Source organism: Chlorocebus sabaeus, chromosome 2 (assembly GCF_047675955.1).
Source record: "Chlorocebus sabaeus isolate Y175 chromosome 2, mChlSab1.0.hap1, whole genome shotgun sequence".
NCBI lineage: Eukaryota > Metazoa > Chordata > Mammalia > Primates > Cercopithecidae > Chlorocebus > Chlorocebus sabaeus.
In genome coordinates this window covers 90,440,530-90,454,033 of record NC_132905.1, presented here as the reverse complement: position 1 = coordinate 90,454,033, position 13,504 = coordinate 90,440,530, and the positions used below count along the sequence as shown (strand labels likewise).

Genomic DNA, 13,504 nt, shown 5'->3' with positions numbered 1-13,504 from the left:
ACCCGGGAGGCTGAGGTTGCAGTGAGTCGAGATTGCGCCACTGCACTCCAGCCTGGGGAATAAGAGCGACACTCTATCCCACCCCTCCTAAAAAAGCATATTCGGCTCAAATCTCACTATCTGACACGAGACACACAGGTATCTATCTGGTTCCTAAAGAATCTCTGAAGAATAGCAATACTCACCATCTCCTCCCGATGCTAAAATTTCCCCAGTTGGAGAAAAACGCACGACATTGACGGCTTTGGTATGACGAGCAAGATTGGACAAAAATTCCACAATGGCTTTTCCATCTGGTCCCTTTTCTACCTTCCAGATCTGTCGATACCAAAACATTCATTTGAAAAACATAGAATGGGCATATATTATACTGTTTGTATTAAAACAATACTATGGGCTGGGTGCAGTGGCTCACAACTGTAATCCTAGCAGTTTAGGAGGCCAAGGTGGGTAAATCACTTGAGGCCAGGAGTTCAAGACCAGCCTGGAAACATAGTGAGACCTGGTCTCTACAGAAAATTTAAAAAATTAGCCAAGTGTGATGGCACATGCCTGTAGTTCCAGTTACCCGGGAGGCTGAGGTGGGAGGATCACTTGAGCCCTGGAGGTCAGGGCTGCAATGAGCCGAGATCAGGCCACTACATTCCAGCCTGGGCGACACAGTAAGACCCTGTCTCAAAAAAAAAAAAAAAAAACAAACAAAAAAAAACTATGCTTATTTTCAGAAAGAAATCCCTATCTAAAACATAAAAAAACATAAATGTCTACTGTTCCCCTCCCCCTTCTTTCTAGAGCAACTTGTTACCCAATAGGAACCAGGATCAGAATCCCAAAACAATGAACATCCAGTTACAATAATCTAGGGAAAATGAATCAAATAAGAAAGCAGAGCCGGGCATGGTGGCTCAGGCCTGTAATCCCAGCACTTTGGGAGGCCAAGGTGGGTGGATTACCTGAGGTCAGGAGTTCGAGTCCAGCCTGGCCAACATGGTGAAACCCCATCTCTACTTTATACAAAAATTAGCCGGGTGTGGTGATGCGTGGCTGTAGTCGCAGTTACTTGGGAGGCTGAGGCAGGAGAATAGCTTGAACCTGGGAGGCAGAGGTTGCAGTAAGTCGAGATTGCACCACTGCACTCCTGCCTGGGGAACAGAGCGAGAGTCCATCTCACCAAAAAAAAAAAAAAAAAAGCAGCTCTCTTTTGCTTTCATTGTTCACCGCAGGCCCTGGGAATTTAGCATTCTGGGCTAGATGACAGAGTAGTTTGAATTTGTTGACATATGTTCAATTCATTCATTCATTTACTTAAGAGAAGGGTCTGGCTCTGTCACCCAGGCTAGAGTGCAGTGGAGTGATCGTTGCTCGCTTCAAACTCCAAGGCTCAAGCGATCCTCTCACCTCAGCCTCCCAAGTAGCTGGGCCTACAGCTGCACACCGCCACGTCCTGCTACTTTTTCATTTCTGGCTATTTTGCCCAGGCTGGTCTCGCACTCCTGGACCTAAGTGATCTTCTTACCTCAGCCTCCCAAAGCACTGGGATTGCAGGCGTGAGCCACCGCGCCCAGCCGACATTGGTTTTAAATAAAAGAATGAAAACTATTGCTTCAAGCAGTGTTCCCAGATGGCTCTCTCTGCCCCAGTTTACCCTGACAGCGGTGTCCACGCCCGCAGACGCTAGTCTGTGGATCCTCCCGGCCGCCCCATGCTGGAAGTCCAGGCTGTACACGGGCTCCTTGTTGTGCCAGGCTATTTCACAAGTGATGACTTTCATCCTCCTGAGTCTTGAAGGGGCAAAACGTTTCTCAGGCACTGTTCTACTTCAAGACAGAGGAAAGCTGCAAAATGCTGGTGATGGATTAAACAACAGTGTTAGCAGCAGCGAAGGGTTACTGAGCGCTGAATAGGGCAGGAGCCATTTAAAATGCACACTGCATTGGGAAAGGATGTTAACGTTGCCGTCTGACAAGAACACCTTGCTAGCTCCACCTAAAATGCTTCGCTGGGTCCTGACATCCACAAGTTTATGATACGCCGCTACGTCCAGAAAAGCAAAACCAAACATCCAGGTAGAGGCTACCTAGGGGCCCCGGCCATCTGCACGGCCTGTCCCCGCTTAGTAGGGTCTAGGGGCGCGCCCTGAGAGCCCAGGTAGGGGCCCGCCCCGGGAGGGGCCTCCCGGAAGAGGGGGGCAAACGGGGTAGGGGACCGGGGCGGCGGGGCGAGAGCAGAACCCCGCCCTTCCCAGGGACCGGGCGCTGGGCCCGGGAAGCTGGGACGGAGGCCGCCGGGAGGAGGCCGCGCGGGGCCGGGGGTGGACGTGGCCCCGCCGCCCGAACGCGCGCCCTCCGGAGCTATCCCGGGCCCCAGGGGCCCGTCCTAGGCGAGGGCCTCTGGCCCCAGATCGACCCTACCAAAAGAGCCGCGGAGCCGCCCGGGCCAGCCCCGGGAAGCCGTACCTGCAGGGACCCGGACGGTCGGAGGCGCCGTCACCTCCCGCGCAGCGCGCGCCGCTTCCCGCGCGCCGCAGGCCCCGCCTCCCGCGTGGGTGGGACCTCATGGACGCCCCGCCCCTCAAGCGCCCCTCAGGTCCCGCCCGACGTGGGCGGCACCCCAGGGAAGCCCCGCCCCCTCCTAGGCGCCGAGGCGGGTCCCGCTCTGTCCCTGGGGTCGGAATCCGGGCCGGAATTTATTCCCGCCAGACCCACGACTGCCGGAAGAATGGATTCATTATTATTTATTATTATTATCCATTATTTATTCCTTGCTGATTCGTTCTTTTAACGAACGTTTACAGAGCCTAGGCTGTGTGTTAGACCGACCCTACGCTGGCGCTGTGCACTTGGGAGGGCGAACACGACCGGTTCTCTTGCCCCTTCTGCAAACAAAACCTGAGATCTCTGGGTCTCTATATTGGCTTCTAGAACATTTAGGAGAGTTCAAAGCTATGAAATTCTTCAGTACCTAGCGCAAGGTTGCTTACATTTTATTATTATAGTAGATGCAGTTATAAACCCTTTCTAAGAACAGACTCACATTTTAAAGTGAGGCGGTAAATTGATCGGTAGGCACAGATACCGCAGGTCTTTTGAAATGGGACGTTTCCAGATGAGACCTAATTTATCTGTGGGCTTCGCAGAAGGCCAGGAAACAAGTACCTCTGGATGCGCTGCTTTTACTGGATAAAAGAAACACACAGGTTTATCTGAGGAACCAACTGCTCTAGTATTTTTGGAAAAAAAGAACAGACATGGATTCTTATATAAATACTGGCTGATGCTTTTAGCCAGCTTTATGAAAGGTACAGATATTGCCTAAAAATCAGTGTCTCATGTTGATGAGAATGGCTGTATGCTCCTTGAAGCCTGATTTCTACAGGAAGCTAGAATAACATAATCCGAATATGCCGTTTTTAGATTTTTTCTCTCCAGAATTTACAGAGTTTGGACTACTTTAGATAATTTGGCTGTTATGAAAGTACAGACTCCTGGCCCTACCAGCCCCATGATTCCGAACATCCAGCAGAGGCCCCTGCTCCAGGAGCTTGTATTTTCATTCAGTCTGTTTTGGAAAGCTCGGGATTCTTCGTGTCTCTCCAACATCAAATTTCTCCAAATTTCTCATAAATGCTGTTCATTCACAAATGAATAATCTGCCCACCTCTTGAAGTGTCACGATGCTGAACGTGGATTTAAAAGATTTAAAAGACACATGCTTTAAGTACTAAAAGTACACGAAGGAGTTGGCTTTCTTGGTGAACATTTTAGAGATCCAACTTCAGTGCCAACTTGATAAGCCAACACGGGCAGGGGATGCGGCTCCAGAGAAAGGCCCTGGGCTATCTCAAATATTTTCTCAAAAAAAAGAAAAAGAAAGAAAGAAAGAAGTTATTTGCTCAAAACCTCAAAGTTTGCACCACAAATGTTGGACTAAAGAATTCCTGCCGGGCGCGGTGGCTCACGCCTGTAATCCCAGCACTTTAGGCCGAGGCAGGTGGATCACGAGGTCAGCAGATCAAGACCATCCTGGCTAACACGGCGAAACCTTGTCTCTACTGAAAATACAAAAAATTAGCCGGGCATGGTGGCGGGCACCTGTAGTCCCAGCTACTGGGGAGGCTGAGGCAGGAGAATGGTGTGAACCTGGGAGGCGGAGCTTGCAGTGAGCCAAGATGCTGCCCCTGTGCTCCAGCCTGGGTGACAGAGCTAGACTCCATCTCAAAAAAAAAAAAAAAAAAAAGAAAAAGAAAGGAATTCCTCTAACGCAATTCTAACTAGATTCCTCAACAACCACTGGCCTTCAGCTTGGGCCCCAAGCATCCATTTTGGGCAGAACTGCCTCAATTTAAGGGGACCAATGTTATTTGGTTCCTGAGAACTTTTTAATAATGAATATTGATATAGAAGCACTAACTCTTAACTCAGCTTCAAAAAAAACTTCTCAACACACTTTAATTTCCATTTGTAAGTGTGAACATTCTAAAATCAAAATCTGAGCCAGTCATGGTGGCTCACGTCTGTAATCCCAACACTTTGGGAGGCCAAAGCAGGCAGACTGCTTGAGGCTAGGAGTTCCAGACCAACCTGGCCAACATGGCAAAACTCCTTCTCTACTAAAAATACAAAAACTATCCAGAGTGGTGGTGTGTGCCTGTAATTCCAGCTACTCGGGAGGCTGAGGCAAGAGAATCGCTGGAAGCCGGGAGGTGGAGGTTGCAGTGAGCTGAGATAGCACCACTGCTCTCCAGCCTGGGTGACAGAGTGAGACTCTGTCTCAAAAAAAAAAAAAGTTTTGATAACAGAAATAAAAAGTTCAGTAAAGGGTTGGAAAAAAATGTTGAGGAAATATCAGAGTAAGAAAAATAGGGAGAAGCCAGGCATGGTGGCTCATGCCTGTAATTCCAGCACTCTGGGAGGCTGAAGTGGGTGGATCACTTGACGTCAGGAATTCGAGACCAGCTTGACCAACATAGTGAAACCCTATCTCTACTAAAAATGCAAAAAATAGGTCGGGCGCGGTGGCAGGCGCCTGTAATCCCAGCTACTCAGGAGGCTGAGGCCAGAGAATCGTTTGAACCTGGGAGGCGGAGACTGCAGTGAGCCGAGATTGCGCCATTGCACTCCAGCCTGGGCAACAAGAGCAGAACTCCATCTCAAAATAATAATAATAATAATAATAATAATAATAATAGCCAGGCATGGTAGCGGCGCCTGTAATCCCAGCTACTCGGGAGGCTGAGGCACTAGAATCACTTGAACCCAGGAGGCGGAGGTTGCAGTGAGCCAAGATCATGCCACTGCACTCCAGTCTGGGTGATAGAAACAGACTCAGTCTCAAAAAAGAAAAAAAGAAAAAAGAAAAAAGAAAAATAGGAGAAATGACAGAAATCAGTACAGGAGAATGGCAACAACAGGACCTCTGGCACACTACTGGTAGAAGTATAAACTGACGTAAATACTTTAGAAAACTGTTCAGCAGTGTCTAATAAAGTTAATGATATGCCTACCCCATGACTCAGCAATTCCACTCCTTGGCATATGTTTTAGGAAAACAAAAGCAAACTCATACAAGAATCATTATTCATAATAGCCCCAAACTGGAAAGACACCAAATGTCCACCCACAGGAGAAAAGGTAATCAGACTGTGCCATATTCATACCACAGCATTCTACTCAGTAATCCAAAAGAAATACTGTGATAGTTAATTTTATGTGTCAGTTTGCCCAGGCTAAGACATACCCGATAGGTGGTCAACATTATTTCTGACTATGAGGGTGTTTCCGGAAGACCTTAGCATTTGAATCAGTAGACTGAGTACAGAAGATCTGCCCTCACCAACCTGGGCAGTATCTGGGGCATCATCTAACCTGTTGAGTCTGAAAAGAACAAAAAGTGGAGGAAGGGCGAATTCTGTCTCTTCTTGAGTTGGGGACATCCATCTTCCACCATCAGATGTCAGAGCTCCTGACTCTCAGGCCTTCCGACTCCAGGACTTAGGCCATTGGTGTCCCTGGTTCTCAGGGCTTAGGAGTGGGACTGTTATACCACTGGCTTTCTCAGGTCTTCATCTTGCAGACAGTAGATCATGTGACCTCTCAGCCTCCATAACCACTTAAGCCACTCCTCCTGATCAATCTCTTGCATCTATCATATTGGCTCTGTTTTTCTGGAGAACTCTACACTGACTGACACAGGCAGCAGCATGGATGAAGAAACATTGTGATGCACACAAGGAGTTATTATTTCAAGTGACTGGCACACACAGAAATTTTATGCTACCCCAAAGAAAATTTACCTCCAGTCATGCTATGGCTAGAAAATACTGGTATTGTTACATATATGCATACATATGTATTTATGTATACATTGGGAAGAGCAAATAATTATGTGGTTAGGAACCAATATTTTTAGCAAAAGAGACTATAGTCTCTTTTAGTTCAGTCCACTAAAAAGGCCTAGAAATGCCCAAACTAGGCCAGGCACAGTGGCTTATGCCTGTAATACCAACACTTTGGGAGGCTGAAGCAGCCCAGGAGTTCAAGACCAGCGTGAGCAATGTAGCAAGACCCTGTATCTAGAAAAAAAAAAAAATCAGCCAGGCATGGTGGGATGCACCTATAGTCCCAGGTACTTGGGAGGCTGAGGAAAGTGGAGCACTTGAGCCCAGGAGTTTGAGGCTGTAGTGAGCTATGATTATGCCATTGTACTCCAGCCTGGACAACAGAGCAAGACCTTGTCTTTAAAAAAAAAAAAAAAAGCAAAAAGAAGAAGAAAAAAAAGAAAAAGAAAAAGAAATGGCCTAACTAAAAACAATGACTATATCTGTGCCTAGATTATGGTCTTCATATAGCATTTCCCACAAAACGAAGCAGAGCTCTTGGAGAAATGGCTGTCACCAAGTCTAGACCAGGAAATTTATTAGATGTATTGAAATACCTTACATCTGAAATACCCTGGAGTATACAGAGTACAGAAAAACAACAACAACAAAAAAACAAAACCATAAATTAGGGCTCATTCCTGTAATCCTCGCACTTTGAGAGATTAAGAGGTGGGGGACTGCATCGCTTGAGCCCAGGAGTTTGAGACCAGCCTGGGCAACAAGGCAAAAATCTGTCTCTACAAAAAAATACAACAATTAGCTGGGCATAGTGGCGTCTGCCTGTGGTCCTGGCTACTCAGGAGGCTGAGGTGGGAGGATCACCTGAGCCCGGGAGGTTACGACTGTAGTGAGCCGTGATCGCGCCACTGCTACTCCAGCCTGGATGACAAAGCAAGAGCCTGTCTCAAAAATATGTATCTTTTAAGGCCGGAAGCAGTGGTTCACACCTGTAATCCCAACACTTTGGGAGGCCACAGTGAGCAGATCCCTTGAGCCCAGAATTTCTTGAGACCAGCCTGGGGAAAAAAAAAACCCAAAACAAAACAACTAAGCAAGGTGGGTTGGACAAGCTTGCTGGTACCTCAATTGCCTCCATGAATATCACATTTTGAGAGAGATTCCCACCAAGGGAGTCACAAAATAAGGGACAATTGCCTAGGAAAAAAAAAAAAAATTATATACTCAAATTACCTTGAGTCTTGGTTCAGATCACAGCACAAACCAAGAGCCTCACTTCCAAAAGGAACCCCATGGGAGATTGGGAAGACTTGACTCCTTTGTGAATATAAAACACCATTACATTTTATTATGAAGATACAGCCAGCTGGGCATGGTGGCTCACGCCTGTAATCTCAGCACTTTGGGAGGCCAAGGCAGGCAGATTGCTTCAGACCAGAAGTTGCAGCAGCCTGGGCAACATGGCAAACCATCTCTACAAAATATTCAAAAATTAGTTGGGTGCAGTGGCATGTGCCTGTAGTTCCTGCTACTCATGTAAGGGCTGAGGTGGGAGGATCACTTGAGCCTGAGAGGTTGAGGCTGCAGTGAACTGTGATCATGCCACTGCACTCCAGCCTGGGCAACAGAGTGATACTTTGTCTCCAAGAAAAGAAAAAAAAAAATCCACACACACAAAAAACAAAACTACAGCCAAATTCTAGATATTCACATATCAAGCACACACATAACCTAAATATTATTAGCCAGGTTGGGGTAAAAATCCTTTATATTCAAATTTAAATTTATTCTGTCTTGTTACCAAGATATTGAGTCCTGATGACTCTCTAAGAAATTGTGGCTCTAAAAGGTCTCTTAACTCTTAACCAGACTTTCTTCCTACAGGCTAGTATATGAAAATTAACTCTGTGATCAAGAAACAATTCTAAAAAGCAACACATTTATTTTTTTTTCCTCTACACCAATCAGGTATTAATAGCATTCACTTTGTGAGCTGTGACCAACATTCAACAGACAAATATGCAAAGATAGGATTCTGTCTAGATTTTCAAGCCACTTCAGTGAGTCCCTGTTTATGAGACACTGCACAAAATAGGACTTAACCAGTCAGGTGCAGTGGCTCAAATGCCTGTAATCACACTTTGGGAGGCCCAGAAGGGTGGATTGCTTGAGTCCAGGAGCTTGAGACCAGTCTGGGCAACACGGTGAAACTGTTTCTACAAAAAACAGAAAAATTAGGTGGGCATGGTGGTGCACACCTCTAATGCCAGCTACTCGGGAGGCTGAGGCAGGAGAAGCATTTGGGCCTCTGAGGTTGAGGCTGCAGTTGGCCATGATCACACCACTGCACTCTAGCCTGGGCAACAAAATGAAACCCTGTCTCAAAAATAAGAAGAAGAAGAAAGAGACAACCGTGAATTTTCTGAAATAGGAAGAAATGGGTAGTGTCTGGGTAGTTTTTGGGTGATGTGTGGCCAAATTAAGGCAAGCTTTCAGCTTCTTTACAGTAAGATGAACCCAGTAGAAAAGAATAGGCGAAGAACATGTATAGAACACAGAAAATTAAAATGGCCAATATAAGGACTGAGACAAATGTCAGCTGTCATATTTTCACATATCAAATTAAGTTTGAGAGATTTTGAGGAAAAGTCGTATTTATTACTCATCTTAAGTATAAATTCCTGCAACCTTTTTTGGATGGCAATATTTATTTAAATGTACATGGCATACATTCTTTGACCTATTATATTCACTGTTAACAATTTACACTCTGGATGTAATCGGAAAATCATGTGTGGTATGTATTAATTTTCACAGTATATTCTTTTTTGAGATGGAGTCTCGCTGTCGCTAGTCTGGAGTGCAGCGGTGCGATCTCGGCTCACCGCAACCTCTGCCTCCTGGGTTTAAGTGATTCTCCTGCCTCAGCCTCCCAAGTAGCTGAGATTACAGGAGCCCGCCACCACGCCCGGCTAATTTTTGTATTTTTAGTAGAGACGGGGTTTCACCATGTTGGCCAGGATGGTCTCAATCTCCTGACCTCGTGATCCACTCACCTCGGCCTCCCAAAGTGTTGAGATTACAGGTGTGAGCCACCATGCCCAGCCAGTATATTTTTTCTAACGAAAAGCAACCATTAGGAGCATATTCCTGTGATGAAATGTTACTTAAGCTTTTTCAAAGAATGGTATGGAAATGTTTAGTTATCAATTATATGGCATAATCCCATTGTGTAAATTTTGATACAAATACATGCAGTTTAATGTAAATAAAATACATACACATGAATGTGTGCATGTATGCACACAAAAGCCAATAGCGGTTACCTTTAGAGGCCATGGAGAAAGTCTTTTCACTGTTCATTTACATCTCTAACAGGGGCACCGCTCTGCTTCCCCTCCCTCTCCCTGCTTGCCCCAGTGAAAAAGTGGATATGCTGATCCCGTTTGTTTCATGAACCACTCAAGTTCAACATTTATAAATACTCAACAGAAGACACAGATCAACAGTGCTCGGTTCTGATGGTACACTGGAATTAACCCGGGAGGCCCTGAAAAAGAGTTATCTGGGTCTAACCCCAAGGACACTGACCTAATTAACGTGAAGTGCAGCCTGACTTTGGGAGTTTAAAACACTCCCCAAGTGACTCTACTATGCAGCCAGAGGTGAGAGCTTAAATGATTTCTCAGTGACGTATGACCCAATCTTAAAAGGTCTATGTGACAGCAAGAATCAAGTGTCTAAGATCACAGGCAGCATCATCAACTGGACCTGCCACATGAAGAATTTGAGGCCCAAAGGAAGCACACAGGGACATGCTATGCCCTCCTGCTCTGTGTGCTCACTCAGCCTTCACTGATCTTGCCACCCTAGGTCCTGTTTGAAGACTGTGGACTGTTTTGGCTTACTTCCTCATACCTTTTGTGTTTTAAAGTAATAAACGTTAGTTGAAGCAATACTGTTCCGCACACACAACAAAAGAGAAAGGTACATACATCATGAAAGCCCACATTGTTCCATTAAACAACAGTTGTTCTGTCTGAAACTGTTAGCCACATTTTTGAAGTCTCATATCTTGGCAATACTTCAATATCTTCATAAAGAGCAAAAAATATCTAAGTGCTTCCAAAGAATCAATTTAGCAAGCAAGTTTCTCTTACTAATCCCATGATTAATTTTCCCATCAAGCCAGATAGCCACAGGAAATATTTTTGCAAGAATACATACAGAAGCTGGCCAAAAGGAAGGGAAAAATAGCAAATTCCAAAAAGAACCACTGCATGAATTAGATATTCACAAAACTTACACATGATTTACATAGCTGCTATTATTTAGGCAACGTTTCTCTAGAGTAAATGACTTACACAATGAAAAGTCTTTTTTTTTTTTTTTTTTAAGACGGAGTTTCGCTTTTGTTGCCCAGGCTGGAGTGCAATGGTGCAATCTTGGCTCACCGCAACCTCCACCTCCCGGGTTCAAGTGATTCTCCTGCCTCAGCCTCCTGAGTAGCTGGGAGTACAAGCATGTGCCACCATGTCTGGCTAATTTTTGTATTTTTAGCAGAGACAGGATTTCTCCATGTTAGTCCGGCTGGTCTCGAACTCCCGACCTCAGGTGATCCGACCGCCTCAGCCTCCCAAAGTCATGGGATTACAGGCGTGAGTCACCGCGCCGGGCTGAGAAAAGGCTTTTGAAAACAGAATACACATACTCTGAGGAAAGAGCAGCTCAGCCTCAGTCTTAATAGAAACAGTCTTCAAAAAATAACCTGCAATTAAAGTAGTTAAAATGAGCTCCAGTTGAGGGTCTAATGAATACATTTTTAGTTTTAAAATAATTTAAGGTTAATATTAATTCTTTAAAAGTAGTATCTGAACAGTTAGCCATCATATATTTTTATTTTATTACAAGATATTTTAAAATTTGGGAAATTACAATTGTGACAGAAAACCAGCTTCATACCAAAAATACACTTTCAATTACTTTATCAGGCAAATAAAAACAATCTTCATTTATTTGCTCTTTCCAGAATTACTATACAGTAAAAATTCAGTATTGTATATGACAGACATGTATTAAGCATACATACAAAATGAATGGATTGAATGTTCAAAAACAAAGGTAAAAATAAATAGCAATGATAAAACTTTGGAAAAAATAATGCACATTTTAGTTGTGGAAAATATGGTTCTTATATATACACAGTTTATACTTAATAGAAAGCCATCTCTTTAAAATTGCACAAAACATGGGACCAATAAAGCATAGTATTTTATGGCATGTAATACTATAATCCTAAGGAAATTTGTTCCTTGACTCCAGGATATAAAACACTTAGGTTTGTAATATAATAAAAGGTATGTAGTATTGTTCGAGAAAGACTCTCTTCCTCAACTCACATTAACCTGTAGTAATCCTACAAAAGGCTGTACAGGAAATTTCACAAAAAGAAATATTAAAAAATTATCATGCCCACTTCACGCTGACTAAACAGCCAAAAATGGGCTTCAAAGTAAACTTGGTGGCCATTTAATATTTCAATACCTTTTTTCTGTTAAAGACTGTTTCTTTGTTCCATAAAAACACTTTGTGTTTAACCGTGATCGGCAATCTCAGCACAAGAAAATTCTGGCAAAATGGAGTTGGTTTTTGCTTACCTTATTTCCATGAATAAAATATTTCAGGATAGGAATTTATACAAAAGAAACATTAATGCTCAATTCACTTATAACCAGAGTTGTATCAGGAGTGTTACTACATTATTTAAAAATCCTATTTAATAAACTCCTTTATAAGAAAATCAAAGGTAACATTTCCATTTGTATTATGGCATAGCCCTCGACTTAGAGAAAAATACACTTTGGGGAACCAGAAAAAATTGCACAAAGCTTAGGGGCAACCTGAAAAGCTCTTGGTGAAAAACACTTCAGTACTGTAGGGCAATAAAAAAATATGTGCAGGCTTAATTACAAATATTTACATTCCAAACAGAGTCATGACTTAGCTTCAGCTGCTCAATGCCAACAATTCACAGGTATTTCAAAACATCTGATAATGTGTCCACAACATCTGTGACCACATTTGAATGCATAGAATACAGTAAAGATTATGGTTTGCAGTCTGTTGCCTATCATATCTATAAAACAAACATACTTATATTTTAAAAGCTGTACAACCAAAAGAATTGAGCAAATATCTTCTTATCTTACATAATATATACTTTAAGTACTACTGATTTCACTCATTTGTTCAACAACTTGTCCTAAAATCTCATCAACTACATCAACATCGTAATTCACTTGCTGAAGATCAAGATCAGGCACAATCATGGCCAGCAGTTGTCCTACGTTAACTCGAAGAGATCGGAGTTTGAGGCTGCAAATATAAATATGTAACTTATTAGATGAGCATTACAAGTTAATATTCATGTAGACCTTAAAAAGTAAAATACCAAAATCAAATCTCTGTAGAATAATATACAATTAAACAAAAAGAAAAGCAAAACCTCCCCTAGAGAACTCAATTTACTTTTATCAGCCAGGTGCACTTGCTCATGCCTGTATTCCCAGCACTTTGTGAAGCCAAGGAGGGAGATCGCTGGAGCCCAGGAGTTTGAGGCCAGCCTGGCCAACATGGTGAAACCCTGACTCTACTAAAAACACAAAGTATTAGCTGGGCTTGGTGGTGGCACCTATAGTCCCAGCTTCTCAAGAGGGTAAGGTGGGGGATCACCTGAGCCCAGGAGGTCAAGGCTGCAGTGAGCTGCAATGGCACCACTGCTCTCCAGGGTTCGTGCAATTATCCCACCTCAGCCTCCCGAGTAGCGGGAAGCACAGGCCCACACCACCACGCCCGGCTAATTTTTTTAAATTATTATTTGTAGTAATGGGGTTTCACTATATTGCCCAGGCTGGTCTCAAACTCCTGGGCTCAATCAAGCATTCTGCCCACCTCAGAGTGCTGGGATTACAGGTATGAACCACCATGCTAAGCCGCAATTATCTAAAACATGTTCTATAAGATATTCATAGTTGTATAAGAGATTCTGTGGTCAAACAAGCTTGCAAAACGTTGTGTTAAACAATGTGAAAGAAGTTTTTTTTAGGCTAAGCACAGTGGCTCACGTCTGTAATCCCAGCACTTTGGGAGGCTGAGGCGGGCAGATCA

The 13,504-nt window shown here is 43.9% G+C and overlaps 2 protein-coding genes across 3 annotated transcripts in view; both read right to left on the bottom strand.

The window, feature by feature from the left end:
• Positions 1-2,535, bottom strand: part of CHAF1B (chromatin assembly factor 1 subunit B) — a 29,503-nt gene extending 26,968 nt beyond the window's left edge. For both annotated transcript variants that reach the window (XM_007967630.3, XM_037984777.2), the window contains exons 1-3: positions 2,457-2,535; positions 1,646-1,845; positions 186-318 (exon numbers count right to left, since the gene is read on the bottom strand). In XM_007967630.3, coding sequence (XP_007965821.2) covers positions 186-318; positions 1,646-1,771 — 259 coding nt within the window. In that variant the 5' untranslated portion in view covers positions 1,772-1,845; positions 2,457-2,535. The remainder of the gene's footprint in view (positions 1-185; positions 319-1,645; positions 1,846-2,456) is intronic.
• An 8,681-nt stretch (positions 2,536-11,216) lies between these two features.
• The window catches only part of MORC3 (MORC family CW-type zinc finger 3), a 54,932-nt gene continuing 52,644 nt past the window's right edge, over positions 11,217-13,504 (bottom strand). Inside the window, exon 17 of the mRNA XM_007967611.3 lies at positions 11,217-12,712. Coding sequence (XP_007965802.1) covers positions 12,559-12,712 — 154 coding nt within the window. The 3' untranslated portion in view covers positions 11,217-12,558. The remainder of the gene's footprint in view (positions 12,713-13,504) is intronic.